This window comes from Denticeps clupeoides, chromosome 5 (genome assembly GCF_900700375.1).
Source record: "Denticeps clupeoides chromosome 5, fDenClu1.1, whole genome shotgun sequence".
In the NCBI taxonomy this organism is placed as follows: Eukaryota; Metazoa; Chordata; class Actinopteri; order Clupeiformes; family Denticipitidae; genus Denticeps; species Denticeps clupeoides.
The window spans coordinates 23,475,198-23,494,406 of record NC_041711.1 but is presented as its reverse complement, the minus strand read 5'-3'; the positions used below and the strand labels follow the sequence as shown (position 1 = coordinate 23,494,406).

Sequence of the window (19,209 nt, the reverse complement as noted above, 5' to 3'; positions counted from 1 at the left end):
ACTAATATATATATAAATGTATTGGGCATGAAAAAGAAGAGAAAAATGCATGGCAATGTTATTAACATTACATTTATTAATAAGAATGTGATAATTACATAATAAAGACAAATAACTCAATATTGGAGATAACTGGCACAAGCATCAACAGGGAGGAAGAGCCAACTGGAGCCAATCCATCTTCACCAGTCTTCATGGCTCTAGAAGATGTGGCCAGTGCTGTTCAAGCCAGAGTTACGTCTGGGAATGCAGCTGAAGATGGTAGAAAGTCTTCATGCTGCCAGTCAATCATCCAAGGGGGTTGTTATTCTTCCTTTTCCTCATAGTTGTGTTTAATGTGCTTCCACAGTTTCTGTAGGTGGGGGAAACACAGGCACATATTAGATTAACTTGAAATTATTCAAGTACATAAATAGTTTTTCAGAAATACTTAAGAGATACTTATGGCTTAAACAGAATCCAATGGGCACTGATGTACCATAAAATGCAATATAAAAAAGCATTGATATGACCAATCACATCATATAATATCATCAGTACAGGCTGTTGTGAATTATTTTCTATGAAAGCAGACATGGATACGATCAACATATATCTACACGTATATATTTAACCGGAAGGAAGTACAAAAGAATCTCTCCATTCAGCACATCTTGAAGAGATGGAAAAAAACAATATTTACTGGGTTAATATACACAGTCCCATCATCATCATTATTATTATTATTATCACGCCAACGTCCTCCCACGAAGCGAGGTCACAGCGCAGATCCGCTCGCTTAGAGAAGCCGGGTGTGTTGAGAACTCACCCCCCGGTTCAGCTGCTCGAATATGGCGTCTCCACCCTGATCAAACACCCGCTCGAATAACACCGCCCCGACCATGATAGAAACGGCGAAAGTCGATGTCCTCCTGAAGAGCAGGTTGTAGACAGTCCGCGACAGCGCCATGACGTTCCCTTCTAGGACGCGAGAGCGTGTACTCGGAAGTAGTAATGCTGCAACGTCTGTTCCGGGTCAACACTATGTCACAATAAAAGGTTACATAATAATTTGTAATATTAATACACACAAGGAATTTGGTTTTGGCAATTTTTAGCCAAACAGATATTACATTAAAAAAGCGCAGAGTGTCGTGCAGTATCTTACTGAGCTCTTCAGACAAAAAATAATGTACAGATAAACAAGACAATACAACAAAGAACGCGTAACAGGCGTAATGTGATAGTATTTGTCTTGTCAAAACCAAGAAACCAACTGTCCTTTAATTGAAATAACCATTCAGCAGTATGTACATTTCCTCGTGTGGATTTCCCCGACATCACTGTGCTGACATGCTGTTGATATGTTCGGCAGAGCTTTCTATCGAAGCGCGACAGGGGCTTTTATTTTGACGCGTCGCAACAATTTGCCAATTCGACTTTTGTTACTGAAGAGCCCTAGTAGGGAACAGTGCTTTTAATTTTAGGAACATAAAACACAAACAAGATCTGCCGGAATTCTACCTTAGTCGAGTGTTAGCCAGTTAGTTTGTACTCAGCTTCTACGTTTTCCTGACGTGGACGTAGGTTGACCATCGCGCTGCCCCTTTTCCACGCTTGCAAGCGTCATAAAAACAGCAGAGGTCCTTTTGTTTGGCGATCATGGGGAAGCGCTACTACTGCGATTACTGTGACCGAAGCTTTCAGGACAACATGCACAACAGAAAGAAACACTTAAACGGGGTTCAGCACCAAAGGTCAAAGAAAGCCTGGTTCGACAACTTCAGAGGTGAGCGAGCAGTCGCACCCCTCTTCGAGGCGCAGCCGCCGTCTTACTTTCCCTTCACGTCCACCCAGACGCTGCGGCCATTCTCGTTGACGAGCAGAGCAAGAAGCCCTGCAGGAAGTTCCTACAGACGGGCAAGTGCCTTCGCGCAAACGTTTCACGTTTCAGTCCGACTGCTACGTGTAATATAACGAATTTCAACCTTTGCTCTGGTTCAGGCCAGTGTTTGTTCGGCACGAACTGCCGGTTCTCTCACATGACAGAGCGGGATCTGGAGAGCCTGAAACGGCAGGTAGCAGGTACGCAATGCACGATGCTCATATCCCCCATGCACACACTGTAACTTTTTCATTTGACCGACTGGTGGCGCTGTGTCCTTACCGGCTGCTTTAATAATAATAACAATAATAAAAAAAGAAAAGCTACAGCTCAGAGATATGAAATAAAACGTAATAATAATATGGTTATCTTATGAATAATAATCTGCCTGACCCAGACTAGAGCTAGTTAGCTGTTTCGTTATCTACAGTGTGAAAATGTAGTGGACTGTACGGGATATTCAGGCATGTGCCATCAAGCAAGATTCCAAATCATATGCAAAGAAAACCGCTAAATTCAAATGGAACTGTGGACAGTGTTGGGAATAAGTAAATATACCGGAAGAATATTTTTTTAAAAGCTTGCAAACGAGTTAACATGTGTTAATAATTGATCCAAAATATGGCAGCCCGTCTCATTTTCAATCAGCCAAAATACACCCATGTTACACCTCTTCTTACCTCCCTCCACTGGCTCCCGGTAGCTGCTCGCATTGAGTTCAAATCCTTGATGCTGCCTACAGGGCTGTAAATGGAACTGCGCCCTCCTACATCAACACACTACTACCTAGCTACACTCCTGCATGCCACCTCAGATCGGCAAACGAAAGGAGACTAAAAATTCCTTCTTCACGGGGTCTCCGATTCCAATCATCTCTGTTCTCCGTTGTTGTCCCTGGCTGGTGGAACAACCTGCCCTCCTCCACACGACTAGCCGAGACTATCACCACTTTTAAGAAGCAGGTGAAAACCCTCTTGTTCAAAAAATACTACAGACAAATCTAACACTTACACACGCACATGCGTACACATTGCACAAACAATACAAAATGTATAAATACATTATAATTTTTCTTCGTCTAGCACCTAACAATCTCTGAGCATGCTCTTCACTGACAAGTCTGAGCCTTATCAGGGCTCTTAGTTTGTAAACGCAATATTCTATAGATATTGAACGAGAATTGCTGGTGTCTTCCTCTTGTAAGTCGCTTTGGATAAAAGCGTCTGCTAAATAAAGTAAAGTAAAGTAATAATCATTGCATGTCTGTCATTGGATGTTTGTGGTTTAAAATTTTCATTATATTATTTTGCTATTGCCCAGTACTGGTTGCAGGGTGTTTCCGAATAGAGTTATTAGGTTTAGGAGGGCTGCCCTCAACATTGAGAGCAGGGCATACAGGAATATTGTTGGCGTCCACTGGAGAATGAAACGCAGCTTGTTAATGCTGCCCACCCCCCTGACAACATGTCTGTCTTACGATGATGTGGAAGACATTGATTATTACACATGCTATGGGGTGGACATGCGGTGTGTTTCCTTTTTAGACACTGATAATCAGAATATTATCCTGATGACGTCCATAAAGGCCGTCCTGCCTGGTGTAATTCCACAGAGCTGCTTTTGGTCATTTTAGGAAGGTGTCAGAGGAACACAGGGTATGGCGTCTTGCTCCATATGGGCCCACATAGTTGCACATCAATTAGCTGACAATGCCTGAGGGCAAAAAAAAAAAAAGGGGCAGTGGTGGCCTAGCGGTTAAGGAAGCGGCCCCGTAATCAGAAGGTTGCCGGTTCGAATCTCGAGCCACTGAGGTGCCACTGAGCAAAGCACCGTCCCTACACACTGCTCCCCGGGCGCTTGTCATGGCTGCCCACTGCTCACTCAGGGTGATGGGTTAAATGCAGAGGACAAATTTCACTGTGTGCACTATGTGCTGTGCTGCTGTGTATCACATGTGACAATCACTTGACTTTTTAAAAAAATTAGCAGAATTGGAACATGGAGCAGAGGGAGATGGTGGCCATGTCCAATAAGTCATGCTTGGGAAGAACTCAAAATGTCAGTGTGATGCTGTCCTACAGGGAAAGTGTGGGTCCTGGCTTTCATGTACATTCTATTATGATATGTAACACCTACCAGAAGATTGTTGTAGACTACATAGACCTCTAACGACAGTGGTGTCTTTTGCAAGACATTGTTCCCTGTCAATCCAGTAGAGAAATTGGGAAGAAAATCATTGATGCCTTACCGCACAGCTCACAAGTCTCTGAGGCAATGCAGATTTGTAAGGGATTTCAGGCTTGTTATGCTGGCACATAACTGGGGAATATAATGATTTAATTGTTGGTTTTATGTACGCCTCCCTGTCATATTATCATATTATTACCATTTTACAAATTTGCAGATTATATTTATAATCACTTGTTTTACAGAATAATGTCACCAATGTGCCGTCTCCACATTGACAGGCTGCTTTTTGTGATGATTAGTTATTTTGAAATATTATAATTTGACCAGCAATAACTGAAGGTGTGTATGCTGTCTTCTCTTTTTATCTTCGGCAGCTGGCCTCCATGCCATCCTCTCCGTTTCTTAGAAGTGGCAGTAGCTGCTTAAATCCCATGGATTGTTGTGGCTGAACTGACACACCGCAGCGAATTGGCCCGTTCCGCCTGATTGCGCCTTTGTTTTCTCATTTGCTCCAGTGCAGGCTCGTGGATGAAAAATTGAGTTAAATTGTGTAATTTCTAATTTTAGGGAGTCACCTGTGGCTTCTGATACTCCGCATTCAGTGTATTGCCTACCTACTGAGGTTCATTGGTATTCTGTCCTTTTATGACCAAGGGTACTTATGTTTAACAAAGGAACTGGGGTGGGCTTCAGAATAGATGCCTTTTTAAGCCATAAAGGTCACTGGAAATTGTTTTTCAATGTCATTTCATTGTTTTTATAATACAAGGTGTCACTCGTGCAGAAGAGGTGGTAAAAACCAGATTGTTTCACACTGCACATTTGCTGAGATGGACATTTTTATGAAAAAAAAAAACAAAACAGCAGTGTCGTGTCACTCCATTTTTATTGCTTAATTTTTATTTCAGTCTAGTGCTTCAGTCACTCAGCAAATTGACAAGTGGGGAGCGTTCATAAAAATAAAGCCACTGTTTTTTCCATCACTAGGGGGTAGCTTGAGGAAAGACCCAAAGGAGGGAGGAGGTGCTGAGCCCATGGCCGAGGAGTGGCTGGCAAGGAGAGAGAAGAGGAGGGTGGCTCAGAGCAGTGGCAGGTAGGGCAGCATATTTTAAAATATTGTTATAATATCTTTACAGAATCAATCAAGACTATGTGACTTCCATCAAACATAAAACAGCATATTTTATATTGCCAGGCCATCTTTGCACTATAATTAGGCACTAACCGTTCTGGGCCTTCTTTCAGTGTTTTGAATGAGGAAGAGGACGAGCCTCTCTTGCCACCTGACCTGCATCAACATTTCCTTGAAATTCCAGATCTTCCACCTTCTCTTCTGCCCCCTGCATCCACTGGGGTAGCGAGTTCGTCCCAGTGGGGATAATGCAGTTCAAATGGCCATTTTCTTCAATGGAGCTGAATGTAATTTTCTCTTGTGTATTTTAGTTTTACCCAATGCCTATTTTTGGAATATAATTTTTTAGACCACTTTTTTATTTGAAAGAGTGACTAAATACAGAATAAAAAAAAAATTAAGGGCACATGGTATAATTTTGCTGAGCCACTTTTTGGTAGGTTACATTGGTATTTGAACAGGACTGAAATATTCCAGGTTCAGAATCAGTCCAACTATGGGATAAAATGCACTGATCTACACCTTGGATTTTCTTTCTTTCACTTTGATTATAACATGCATAAATTGTTTGGATAAATTTAGTTGTATTTTGTTTACACATATTTTCTTTTAAAAAGACATTCTCCAGTTCGTACCATGCTCTTTGAACTCTTTATTTATATGGTGCTTTTTACAATTGACATTGTAACACACTTCTTTACAAATAGAACAGTGCTCAAAGCCTCAGGTGAGCTGTGGGCTGTGTGCTGTGCTGCTGTGTATAACAAGTGACAATCACTTCACTTTTTTAACAGAAAGAAAAAACTCCCTCTAATAGGAAGAAAACATTGAGAAGAACCTAAACTCAGCAAGAGGCACCAATTCTCCTCTGGTCAGCACAGGATTACAATGACATACAGTACAGCCCAAAAGATTGGACACACCTTCTCATTCAATGTGTTTTCTTTATTTTCATGACCATTTACATTGGTAGATTCTCACTGAAGGCATCAAAACTATGAATTGTACTGTACATCCAAAAAAGTATATATAGCAAATGAAGGTTATTGCAGTCTACTTGTGTATAATGAATTAGAATCCAGGTAGGATGTTAGTCCCAGCAGATGACTATCAGATGGGCTCATTCACGTCATGTGATCACTCCAAACCAGGAAACTCCCCAGGCAGGATATACCATCCACGGTGGAGTGGATGGTGAAGGATAAAGAAAAGAGAAGAGAGACTTAGTGATTGGCACATTTTATTGCCACATTATTTTGCTGAACGAAGATCTGACCACCTAAAGCAAGATCACCTGCGAGATCACGTTTTGGCAGCTGAAACATATTACATAACATATAAACATAACCTCAGCAGTAATTAACCAATCAAATGTGATTGCCTGTCTGCTGATTCAAATTCTAGTGGATAACACACTAACATACTAGTAACACAATAACACACTAGCACCCTAGTGGGTAACACACTCACCAAGCCTAGTGGGTAGGCCTAGAGGGTAGCCTAGCACCCTAGTGGGTAACACACTCGCTGATGAACAGGAAGACCACAAAGTCACAGGATCAAATCCCACTTACTACCATTGTGTCCCAGAGTAAGACACTTAACCCTAAGTTGCTCCTGGGGGAATGTCCCTGTAACTACTGATTGTAAGTTGCTCTGGATAAGGGTGTCTAATAAATGCCATAAAAAAGTAAATGTACTAATGTGCTCATTAAATTGTTGCCCCCAACTCTTGGTGGATGATTTTTTATCATATTTGAATATGGAATTTCTATGGAAATTTTTTTTTTTGAGACAGTGTGTATTTTGAGAAAATCTCTGATGACTCCCACATGTCAGACAGATGCAAACTGCATTTGTATTCCAGAAGTGCTGCAGGTAGCCTGACAGACTGCCGATCCGTGATGATGGGCACTCAGGGGAGCACTGTACCATGTTCTGCTGACTGATATGCACTGACAGATGCAGCACTGACTTGACTCACAGTCCGACCTGCACCCCAATACCCAGTCTGTTAGCTTGACCTACATATCACCTATCACCCAGTGAGAAGGTGATACGAGTTTCATATTGGAGATGAGGCTGGTCAGCATGTTGTGATTTTTCACTGAATGTATATGGGCGCTGAATCAATTAGCTGAACGACTTCACTGGCAAACTTGTGTCTCTTTCCTTTCCTCTGCTTGTCTCATCTTCATCCAGAAATGCCTTCTAAATATTTAGAGCATCCTAATGATGCGGGTTCAAAGTCAGTCCTGCAGTGGGATTAATTCCACTGTTCCACTTTGCTACAGCAATCATGCAGCTATTTGATCTGTGAGTAAACACGATGCAGGCCTTCCGTTCATTCTCTCTAAAATAAACTCTTCTTCATTCTCTCAATCTGAATGTAAAAAATCCATCCGTTTTGATAGCAAATTAGGACATGTTGGAAATACCTTATTGGCTTGCCCATCCCACTCACCCTGTGAAAATGTACTGAATGAGTGGATGCATTATTTTTATTTTATATACTTATTTTTTATCTCAGTACTGTTTATATGTCTATTACAGTATTATAATAAAAAAACATTTATTGCAGAATACGTTTATTTTCATTAAACAATAATAAATAATATTTTATTTATAATGGTAGTAGTAGCCTGAGGGTAACACACTCGCCTATGAACCAGAACACCCAGGTTCAAATCCCACTTGCTACCATTGTGTCCCTGAGCAAGACACTTAACCCTAAGTTGCTCCAGGGGGGGACTGTCCCTGTAAATACTGATTGTAAGTCGCTCTGGATAAGGGCGTCTGATAAAGTCTGTAAATGTGAATGTAACTAATGAATGAGACAAAAAAGTCTCCATAGCTCTATTATCCTATTGTTCTCTGAGCAGAGCTCAATAGCAGAACTATTTGTCTGACTAGACTTTTGCTTGAAGGGGAGCCTACATTTGTTTTCAGACGTCACATCCGTGAGCTGACGGGGGGAGGACGTGCAGAGATGGGACATTTTGGAAACAATGATTTATTAAACAAAATCCAAACCGGCACAAAGCCTGAAAACAGGGGAAACAAAAGGGGTAAAACACGAACTAACCCACAGGCATGTGCCGATTGCCAGAACCGAAAACAACACTACACATGGGTTTCACAGTCCACATAAAATGTCAAAGCCTCGATGGGGTGCTCAACAAGTCCTTTATAACCGCCCTGCTGTCATGCAGATTGGTGCCAGGGGTGAATCCAACCATAACACCAGAGTTGGAAGAGACAAACCTCCAGTTCTTGTAGCAGACCAGTTTGCCACTTTTTAAAAATTATTATTGATATGTTTTACTCTTTTAGTCAGTGGCTTCCTAAAAGATTTCAGCTGCTGATTTTGTAAGTTTGCCCACTAACAAAAAAAAAATATCAGTCTACAAAGTCAAAGTTAGGTTTTTTAACACTGTGAGACAGAACAATAATAAAAAAAAAATACAGAAAAATGCATGGCCCCATCCATCCTCCTGTTGATGCAGTGCAGTGCAAAGTATATTGTTTCCACCTCCATGTTTGACGGTGGTGTTTTTGGAATCATAGGGAGCATTTCTTCTCTTCCAAACACAGTTGAGTTGATGCCAGAGAGTTTGATTTTGGTCTCATTTGACCACAACGCTTTCACCCAGTCTTCCTCTGAATCCTATAGATGCTCAGGTAAACCTGTACATATGATTTCATGAGCAGGGGGACCTTGTTACCATCATAGTCTTTGTGACTATGGTCTCAGCTGCCTTCAGATTATAGACAAGATTCTCCCCAGTAGTTCTGGGCTGGTTCCACACCATTCTCATTACCATTGAAACTCCACAAGGTGAGATCTTATGTGGACCAGATTGAGGGAGATAGGCGGTTATTTTATGGTTCTTCCATTTGCAAATTATCACGCCAACTGTTGTCATCTTCTCACCAAGCTTGTTGTCATCTTCTCACCCAGAATGGTCTTGTTGTCCATTCCAGCCTTGTGTAGGTCCTCAATCTAATCCCGGACATCCTTGGAAAGCTCTTTGGTCTTGGCCATGGTGCAGAGTTTGAAATCTATATAGATTGATTGCTTCTATGGACAGGTGTCTTCAATAACAAGTCGTTTTAGTAATAAGTTGATGACTTCCCAATGTCAGCTCCTCACCTGTATAAAGTATAATTACAAGCATTTTATAAGTTTCATTGGCTTTTATTGTTTATAAAATATCAAGTTTATGCAAAGTGCCAATATTTGCAGTGTTTATCCTTTTTTCTCAAGACCTCTGAAATTTGCCCTGACATGCTGTCAATCAACTTCTGGGCCAAATCATGAATGATGGCAACCCATTTCTTGATAAATCAGTGTCCACTTGTCCAATTGTTTGTCCACCCGCCTCTTGAGGATTGACCACAAGTTCTTAATTGGATTAAGTTCCGGGGAGTTTCCTTGCCATTGATCCAAAATGTCAAAGTTATGGTCCCCGTCCACTTTGGCCTTATGGGACCGTGCTCTGTCAAGCTGGAAAAGGCATTGTTCTTCACCAAACTGTTCTTGGATGGTTGGGAGAAGTTTCTGTTGTTTTGGTACCATTCTTTATTCATGGCTGTGTACTTTTAAAAGCCCACTCTGAGCCCACTCCCTTGGATGAGAAGTAGCCGTACACATGAATGGTCTCAGGATGCTATACTGTTGGCAGGACTGATGGTAGTGCTCACCTTTTCTTTTCCGGACAGTCATTTATCCAGATGACCCAAACAATCAAAAATGGGCTTCATCAGAGAAAATGACTTTATACCAATCCTCATCAGTCCAATCCCTATCAGGCTGTTCTTCATGTTTTTCTTAGAGAGATCAGGAATGGCAGCAGGCAGCAAGCTCTGCACTGGTGGCACCCCAGTGCAGAGCTTGCTGCTGAATCATCTTTAGGAGACTTGCTGAACTTTCTTGGGCACCCTAAAGCCTTCTTCACAACACTTGGACCCCTGTCCTTGAAGTTTGGTTGATTTAGGTGCACTCTTAGTAGCAGCAATATCCTTCATGGCAAAGAAACATTTATAATTCATCTTATCACTCTTCATAATATTCAGGAGTATGTGCAAATTGCTATAACAAAAACGAAAGCCAGTATTTGTGTCATTCTCAAAACGTTTGGCCACAATTGTACAACAAGGAGACAGAAATCTTGCTGATTGGTAGGGGATCAAACACTTAATTCATGAAAATGCTAATTATTGCATAACTTTTTGCAATAATTGCAAAAAAAAAAAGCATTCTTTTGGATTTATTTGTTATTGTTCTGTGTCTCACTGTTCAGTGAAAACAGGTTAAGGTGACTGAACTACATTACTGATTGGATTTTGGCTTAAATACAAGTGAGCAAAATTATTAGACAGCTGCTAAAAGGAATTAAAATCAATTGAAATAGCAAAGTGAAGTGAAAGTGATTGTCATTGTGATTGTCATCACCCTTGGTATGTCAACCACTGCCCATAAAACCAAGAATTTTTAAAAAGAAAGATGTAGGGGGGCATCAGGATTTGAACTTGGGGCATCTTACTCTGCAGTCAAATGCTCTATGGCTGAGCTAAACCCTCGTTGCACTGAGCAACACCCCCACCCTAAAGATGTTATTGTGAACTATTAAACATATTTTTAAAAAAATCCTTAAATGTTTTTCTTGTGAAAATTCTATATTGTTTTTTTAGATTGCATTTACTTTTCAATTAATTCATCATTTAAAATGTAAACACATTTGCATAACAATTAGATACACAGTGTATAAAATGTGGAATTAACAGATAAAAATACACACTGGGTAATGTTATGTATTTATTTTGTTTATATATCTCAACAGTTAGACAAATAAATACATGGACAATAACAACAGTATAGCAAACATTAATATAATTACTTTTACACAGAGTATGCACTCACACTCAGTCACAAAAAAAAGATTTACTTTGTAACACTACTGTAACTCAGCATTACATATGATATAGCAACATTACAATCTGTCAAGTTTTACTTTACCCCAAGTTTACCGCAGAATTATTAATACAACAGTTTGTGATATTACTGTAAAACACAAGCAGAATTTATTATGTAGAAAATGGTTATAAAGGAGTTTATTAATCTGTTCTGTTCACAACATACCAAAGTGCTATGCATAATAGTCTGTCTGGGACATGTACCCACGTCAGCTACATTGAGAGTGCAGGACTTTGTAAGTATGTGCAACCTTGTCTCCAGTCTAAAAAAATAAAGACATTTAATAATCTTTTTAATATGACTCTTTTCGTAACATGTGAAATGAATACATTGCATTTTAAGTTATGGAAACCCTGTGTGTGTGTACTTTTACACAAATCTTTGACTGCATGAGGGTGTGCTGAGAAGTGTTGTTGAAATATCACAGTGTAAGCTCACTTTCTTCCCTGGTTCATTATGACTTGTAATGACAAATTAAGGATAAAACGATCTTGATAGTTTTCAGCCCTTATGGTCCACAATCACTTTATCTGAAACATTGGCAGTTGGAAACCCAAACATTTTAAAGGATCAAATCAAATAATCTGTGGCTTTGCTGGACTAGCTGCAGTGAACTAGCTGTAATTTAAAGTGGGATTCAGTTTGGTCTGCTAATAGCATTGAGAACACGGAGCCCTTGTGGTATTCCAGGTCCGCTGCCAATTCAGCACCCACTGTCTTATGTCTCCAGGAAACGGTTTACCGTGTTGTGATAGGGGATGAACATTGAGCTTGAAAAATAAGGATTTAGCATGTCTGGTCATCTAATGTTTTTAGTTATTTGTTGAGAAAAGGGAAAACATCAAGTACATTATATAATATTTGAATATAGCATCATACAGTGTAGCACATAAAAGGCTTCCACAGAACCACTGCACAAGGTGAGTACTTTCTTCCAGGCTTAATAATTCACAATCAATTTAAAACAGCAGTTATTGCAGTTATTACTAATGGCTGAGATTCATGGCTGAACGTGCTGATATTGAGGCAATGCTAATTACCTCACAGGACAAATGCGTTCTTCAGGGAAAATAAATTTACTGTAAAACGAGCAATAAAAAAAAAATCCATTCCAGATTTATGACTTGGTGTTTGTGCTCACAGAACCAAGACACACACCACTTGATTGCTGTAATTGCCTATAAGTATATCAAATACGATGTCCTTCAGGCAGCGTGGTTCCACATTTATTGCTGCTACATAATGAAGGGCCCTCTCTAATATGTCAGTGTTATTTATTACTGTTACAGTTTATTTATATGTTTTTTAATAGGGCAAATGCTTTCCAACAACCCATCACTAGATTCCATCACCCAACATTGTTCTGATTTTGCATCCATTTTGGTGAATGGAATGGAAGACTTCATTTCTGTGACAGTTATTAAAATATCTTTGGAATGTTACTATCAAGCTCAACAATGCAACACTTGTATATTTATAAAAGTACATCCATGTATGAACACTGCAACACAGCAACATTGAAACATTCAACGGCTAACATAAAAACACTCTCACAACCACACGGACAGAACAACAGCAGTAATACCACACCCACTGTTAGAAGACTGACGCAACCACACAGAGCTCTGCACATGACTGACAGCAACTTCATCAAGAGCAGAACAAAACGTGAATAATGTGGAGCATGTCGAGGGCTTGCTGTGTGTGCAACATTTTGTGCACAACAGGTGTGTAGCGGTGTATTGGGGCTGTTGTTGTAAGCGTTATTGGAGGTTAATGAGTAGATTACCTGCACTAGGAGCTTCGATGACACGTTGGCCAACACTTACCTGGACAAGTTCCACATAGCAGCAGTTTCTTACTCTAATAGTGTTCAAAATACCCCAAAATCAGGATACCTCCGCACATGCACTGAGAGTAATGACTTTGACTTTATGGAAAAAATATATTGATGCATTTTGGTATGAGACAAGCTGAATTTGAGCCTGATGCAGAATGCCCATTACATGTCAGCGAAAAGTAGAAAATATGTTCAGTTTTCTCAGAACATTTAACTAACCATGTCCTTTTTAAAACATTTTAATCAGGTTAATTGGAATGGACCCTGTGACACATTTCTGTGTTCCATTGCTTCATGTGTTTAAATAACGCTTGATTTTGCATTGCTGTATTACAGTTATTGCTTGTTTGCACTTTTCCACATTAACAAACCTGATTCCACTCAGTTTACTCTGTCCAACGTAAGTAAAGGCAGATGATGCGTCAGTGATTTGCTGCTCATGCAGACTGTTTGCATATTTGAAGTGCTATGTGATTTATCACCTGCATAGCTTCTTTGACGACACCTTTGCAGATCACCAGCACGTTGTTACGCCACTTCATCAAAGGTCTGAATTAAAGTCCAACCTTCCATTGCTGAGGGCACACAGCATATTTGATGAATAATGACATATTTCCAGAGAATTCAATACCCCTGTCAATTCACTCAAGCTACATTTCAACAGAATGCAAAGGAGAAATGCAGCCTGACTGAATTCTGCCTTCAGCCGTTGCAGTTATTCAGAAGTCTCCACCCACTGTCAGCACACACAAATGCTTCAATCCACCAATCACTTTGCAGCAATTGGTAGAGTAATGACATCAACTGTTAACATGTAAACTTGAGTTAAAAGAGGGAAAGATGAGATCTGGTGCTTCTCAGTGTTGAGTAATGTGATTTTTTTTGTGCTGTTGAACCTGCTAAAATCCCCTGGAAAAACTCCCTTTCCCATTAATCTGTGGATGATATTTGATGTTGACCTTTTGCACATATGTTTTATAGATTTTAGCAAGAAGTGTTTTTCAGAACATCTTTTTCTACATCTTTATGATCATGGGAATGAACTTGTTTGTGTGTATGGGAATGTGCGTGAATGAGTTTGGGGATAAGGGGCAATATCATTTCAAACCTCTTCGAAGCATCTGATTAGCTGCAATGAGCATGACGCTGATGATAAATGCAATAGCGAAGGCACATATGAGGCTCTTTCGCACACACGTGTGTTTGACTTGTTGCACAGGACTCGCTGTAAAGGAAAGATAGACTGGTGAGTGGAGAAAGTTACGTTACTTCTGTTACAAAAAGAACCAAAACAATTTGTAGTGACTCAGATGCTCTTACTGTCAATATCGACATGACACTGTGGGCTGTCCAGGTGGCTTTCTTCAGTCATGATGATATTCTCGATGTCTTTCATGCTCAGGTGATCACAGAAAGTGTCATACAGCAGCTTTTTTAGCTCGTCCACCGTCAGCTTCTGCATGTCACACTACAAGAACAAGTTGACAACAAAAGACTTTTCATGTCAGGGAACCCCAGAAGAATCTCTAATCAACACTATTCTACCACAGTGTTACGAAAAAAAAAAAAAAAAAGATTTATAAGATTTTTGTGCAGAAACAAACAACAAAATCCCAGTAAAAATTAAGCTTCATTCCCGTTTATGGAGTTTGACAAAAATCTATTTGTCAGTGCCCCCCTGCTCTCATTCAAATTCATTTTTGCCACAGTGACATAATCTAGCACATTCTCTGCAGTGAGGATTGCTATCGCATTTGAATATAAATAGGTTATGAACAGTCCGCTAAGAAAGCAACCTCTCTTATGCATTCACACAGAAATGCTGCATTTTAAGAGATGATTGAAAATGCTTCGTCAAGCTGGTTGTTGGAGCGAGATTGTCATCATTAAGCAATATAATTGCCTATTTAGGAATGAAAGGACAAGGTTTTGAATTCAGAACAATCATAGCTAAAAATCTGTAGTCTGAGATAATTGGTATAGCAAACACAGAGAGCAAACTGTTCCCTATCTCTCCAGCAGATACACCATGCTCACACCAATCTCCAAATATGTGAAGAGGAGTCCATCCTGAGAAATCCCAGTGCACATCTTGGTACTATGTGTGGTGTGATAAAACACAGAAATGTCAACATTGTTAATGCAGAGATGCAGTTAAGATTTTGGTCTTTTTCAGACCAGCAGCGGTGGCCTGGTGGGTAAGGAAGCGGACCCGTAACCGGAATATTGCCGGTTCGAATCCTGAGCAGCCAAAGTGCCACTGAGGTGCCACTGAGCAAAGTACCATCCCCCCACACTGCCCCCCCCGACGCCTGTCATGGCTGCCCACTGCTCACCAAGGGTTTTGGTTAAAAGCAGAGGACACATTTCGTTATGTGCACTGAGTGCTGTGCTGCAGTGTTTCACAATGACAATCACTTCACTTCAACAGTGAGAGAAAAAATCCAGGAAATCACATTGTATGATTTTAAAAGAATTTATTTGTAAATGGTGGCAGAAAATGAGCCTTTAGGACTCACAAACAAGCAAAAAAAATCCTGAGGACAACCACCAGCAAAAAAGAACCACGCAAAGACAGAAATTATGCAAACTCATTCATCGAACTTGTTCACATCTGCTGTAAATCTTTCTTTGGATTGATCCTGCACTTTGGCAGGACCGACTGCCCTTTGTTTCCTGACTACACCTTTTTGATATGCCATTCTGCCATTGTTCATTGTTCACAGCTCTTGAGAAGATCTGCATGGAACAATGGACCAAAATTCCAGATTCTCTCGTAAATACTCTGTCATTGACAACGAAGGTTACATTACAAAGTATTTAGGTGAACTTTTTACTATTGACCAAATACTTTTCTGCACCACATACAAATAATGTATTCAAAAATCATAAAATGACATTCTGTCTCACAGTTGAAGTGTGCCTATGATGAAAATTACAGACCCCTCTCATCTTTTAAATTGGGATAACTTGCACAATTGGTGGCTCTCCAATACATTTTTGCCCCACTGTATTTGGCATCTGTAGCATTAAGATAAAAAAATAAACTCAACAAGAACCATAGCCACAATTTTAAAAATAAATAAGAAATAGTGATTAAATAAGTTAGAAATACTGATGTAGTCAGCCCACATTCAGAAGAATAATTTCTTGCGACTTTATTTAGTGCAACTCTTTTTCACATTTAAGGATTTGCAACGAAAATAGCAAAATGATTTTCTTAAATCAATGAACACATTAAATTGAACACAGTATTGAGTTCCATTCGAAGAGTAATTGGTGTTGATAGTGGGCCTCGCTACATTAATGCAGATACTCCATTCATTTACATCCATTTCAAGTTACCATAGTCATTTACAACATAAATGAGGTATTTTTGTTTAGTTTGATGCTAGTATATTAAAGGAGTAAATTTTTATTTTTAATCAAAAATATTTCTAAATGCCCCTTTAACTGAAAGTTAGTGTAGCTGTATACCTTCCAGAAAACTGAGTCGAAGTCTGCGCCATGAAACTTGTCTGGGATTCCAGATGCTGAGAGTTTAGGTCCCAGCAATGTGACAAACTCCTCAAAGTCCACCTGCCCATCACCTGTAAACAATGCAGGTAGAGTACAGTTTATGTGCAGTTTATCACAACATAATGAAAAGATAGACTTGTAACATATGCATGGATCTCATTTGAATGACAGGAATTGAGATTACACAGGATTGCACAAGTGAGGGAATTAAGTTAATATGCATGAATTCAGTGCTCAGTGCTCTGTGCCTACAAGATTGTGAGTTCTCTCCATATAAGCAAACATTTTCTCCAGGTTCTTTAATTTCCTTCTGCTATCGAAAGACATTTGGTGGATTGGTGACTAAATTGTCTGCATATGTGAGCTTATTGTGTGTGTGGGCTTCCTGTGGTGGGCTGGCACCCCACCCTGCAGCCGCAAATCTGAGTGATTGGACTAAGCGGTTAAGGATAGTGAGTGAGTGAGTCAGTAAAGGCACTCACCCTACCAAATTAAACAATAAAATTCCTGATGTCTGATGATGCTGAATAACCCTGGATACACAGACTGAGCTAAGCAACATACTCTGTAGAGGTCAAAACTATTTTGTTGTTTTATCAAAGCTGCAGTGTCACAATTGGATATGTCTTATCTGAAATGCTCAAGTCCCCTTTTCATCGAATTTTACACATGCTTTCAGCACATGCCGGAAAAACCCATACTACTAAAAAACGAAGCAATCACCATCCATGTCCAGTTTCTTGATGATAACCTCCAGCTCCACCTCATTAGGCATGTATCCGAGGGAGCGCATGGCCACGCCCAGCTCCTGCTTTGAGATGAAGCCGTTCCCATCGCGGTCAAACACCTTGAATGCTTCACGGATCTCTGTGAGGGCGAAGGAAGAATGTCCATGCATGAACCAAAAAGCCTTACTGGCCGACTGCTCTTCAGAAGCAAGAAGCAAACGTGTTGCACCTTAATACTAATTAATTTACCACGACGTCACAGCCAACACGAATCACTAATGGTAATTAAACTGGACACATCAAAGGATTCTGTGTTAGATGCATTTGGTAATTTTAGAAAAAAACTGTTAAACCTCTGAACAACTATTACTATTATGATGATGATTATTCTGTTACACAACGTCCCTTTAACACCCGAACAGTGGCCACTGTCCGCGCAACAGTCGGAGCTCTCCGAGGTGCTGAAGTTTTCCGCTGGCTGGAGGGCTTTCATGACGAGAACGTTACTTACCCTCCACTTCATCCTCCGGGAGGTTGGTGGGTGCCCGGTAGGACAGGATGTCAGGAACAGTGCAGAGTCCCCTGTACATGAAGGTGGAGGTCACGGCGCGCACTGGCATCTCTGCGAGGGAAAACGGCGCAACAGCTGGACAGGGATCTTCATCCGCTCCGTCCTCCTCCTCAAACTTCACCGCAGCTGCCTGGCATGGGCATGGGCGTCTCTTTACCACCCGTTCACTGACTGGAGAAGAAGGACGCAGGGTCGCCGCGGAGCGCCAGGCGATCTACCGCATTCCGGCGCTGGAAGGCAGCGCAGATCCAACTCGGAGCAGCGCGGTGCATCCGCGGCGCGTTCCCATTCCGGTCACAATTCAGACACACGTGACAACCGAGCCCGAAATAAACAACGGACCTGGACAATGCCGGTCAAACCTACCAGACATTCACAGATATTACGTTTTTGGCTCAATTTGAGTTATTCCCAAATCACACTGCGAGACTGACCAATCGCGTGATTCTCGAAGAAGAGGATCTTCCCCAAAGCTGTGTATGGTCTCCTTATATTCTCAAACTGAGCAAACAGTGGCGAGCAGTACCTGGCTCATACTCGCTCACTCACTTACTCGCTCGCTCACTCACTCACTCACTCACTGACTCACTGACTCACTCACTCACTCACACCCCTCCCTCCCTTTCTCACTCACTCAATAACCCCCTTCCCTCACTCTCTCACTCCCCCTTTACTTACTCACTCATTGACTCACTCACCCACCCTCCCTCACTCACTAACTTCTCCTCTCTCCTTCTCTCCTTCTCTCCCACCCTCCCTCACTCACTCACTCACTCACTCAATCCCCCCATCACTCACTCACCCTCCCCCTTACTCACTAACTCCTCCTCCCTCCATCTCTCCACCTCCCACCCTCACTCACTCACTCACTTATTCCCCCCCTCACTCACTCACTCACTCACTCACTCACTCACCCCCCTCCCTGACTCACTAACTCCTCCTCACTCATTCACTCACTCACACACCCTCCCTCACACACTCTCTTCCTCTATAGATAGATAGAGGTAGATTGGTTGATTGACTGATTGATTTATAAATAGGTGTGCAAATGAAAAGGTTTCAAACTGAGCCCTGATGCTGACTTTTAAGTCTGATTCTTTTTAGCTTGAGAATGAACGGAACCTCTCCAACCAGCAGATGAGCCCAGATGCCACAGATGCCCTCCACCACTATGCAGACTGGGCTCTGCCTGGGGAACATGGGGATCTTCATTTCTCTGTAGACTGGCAGCATAATTCAAATGTTGCAAACTGAGAAACCACCTGTTAAAAAGTCACAGTCGCTGGCTCTCCCAGCTGGAAACGCGCGGTCAGTGACGTGACTTTATGAGCCAGAAGGTAATATTTTAACAGATCTGACATGTACTTTACCACAAGGAAAGAATCCCT

At 41.0% G+C, this 19,209-nt stretch overlaps 3 protein-coding genes across 3 annotated transcripts; 1 reads left to right on the top strand and 2 right to left on the bottom strand.

Annotated features, from left to right (window-relative positions):
* Window positions 1-54: 54 nt before the first annotated feature.
* uqcr10 (ubiquinol-cytochrome c reductase, complex III subunit X) lies at window positions 55-1,021 on the bottom strand. Its single transcript, XM_028982063.1, has 2 exons — window positions 809-1,021; window positions 55-352 (listed from the first exon to the last, which is right to left on the bottom strand). The coding sequence occupies exons 1-2, from the start codon at window positions 947-949 to the stop codon at window positions 305-307; spliced, it is 189 nt and encodes a 62-aa protein (XP_028837896.1). The 5' UTR covers window positions 950-1,021; the 3' UTR covers window positions 55-304.
* A 369-nt stretch (window positions 1,022-1,390) lies between these two features.
* On the top strand, window positions 1,391-5,820 carry zmat5 (zinc finger, matrin-type 5). Its single transcript, XM_028982062.1, has 5 exons — window positions 1,391-1,768; window positions 1,837-1,899; window positions 1,984-2,064; window positions 5,042-5,147; window positions 5,300-5,820. The coding sequence occupies exons 1-5, from the start codon at window positions 1,642-1,644 to the stop codon at window positions 5,433-5,435; spliced, it is 513 nt and encodes a 170-aa protein (XP_028837895.1). The 5' UTR covers window positions 1,391-1,641; the 3' UTR covers window positions 5,436-5,820.
* Window positions 5,821-11,212: 5,392 nt separating this feature from the next.
* Window positions 11,213-18,310, bottom strand: cabp7b (calcium binding protein 7b). Its single transcript, XM_028980557.1, has 5 exons — window positions 17,762-18,310; window positions 17,246-17,389; window positions 16,481-16,593; window positions 14,324-14,471; window positions 11,213-14,228 (listed from the first exon to the last, which is right to left on the bottom strand). The coding sequence occupies exons 1-5, from the start codon at window positions 17,868-17,870 to the stop codon at window positions 14,101-14,103; spliced, it is 642 nt and encodes a 213-aa protein (XP_028836390.1). The 5' UTR covers window positions 17,871-18,310; the 3' UTR covers window positions 11,213-14,100.
* Window positions 18,311-19,209: the final 899 nt, after the last annotated feature.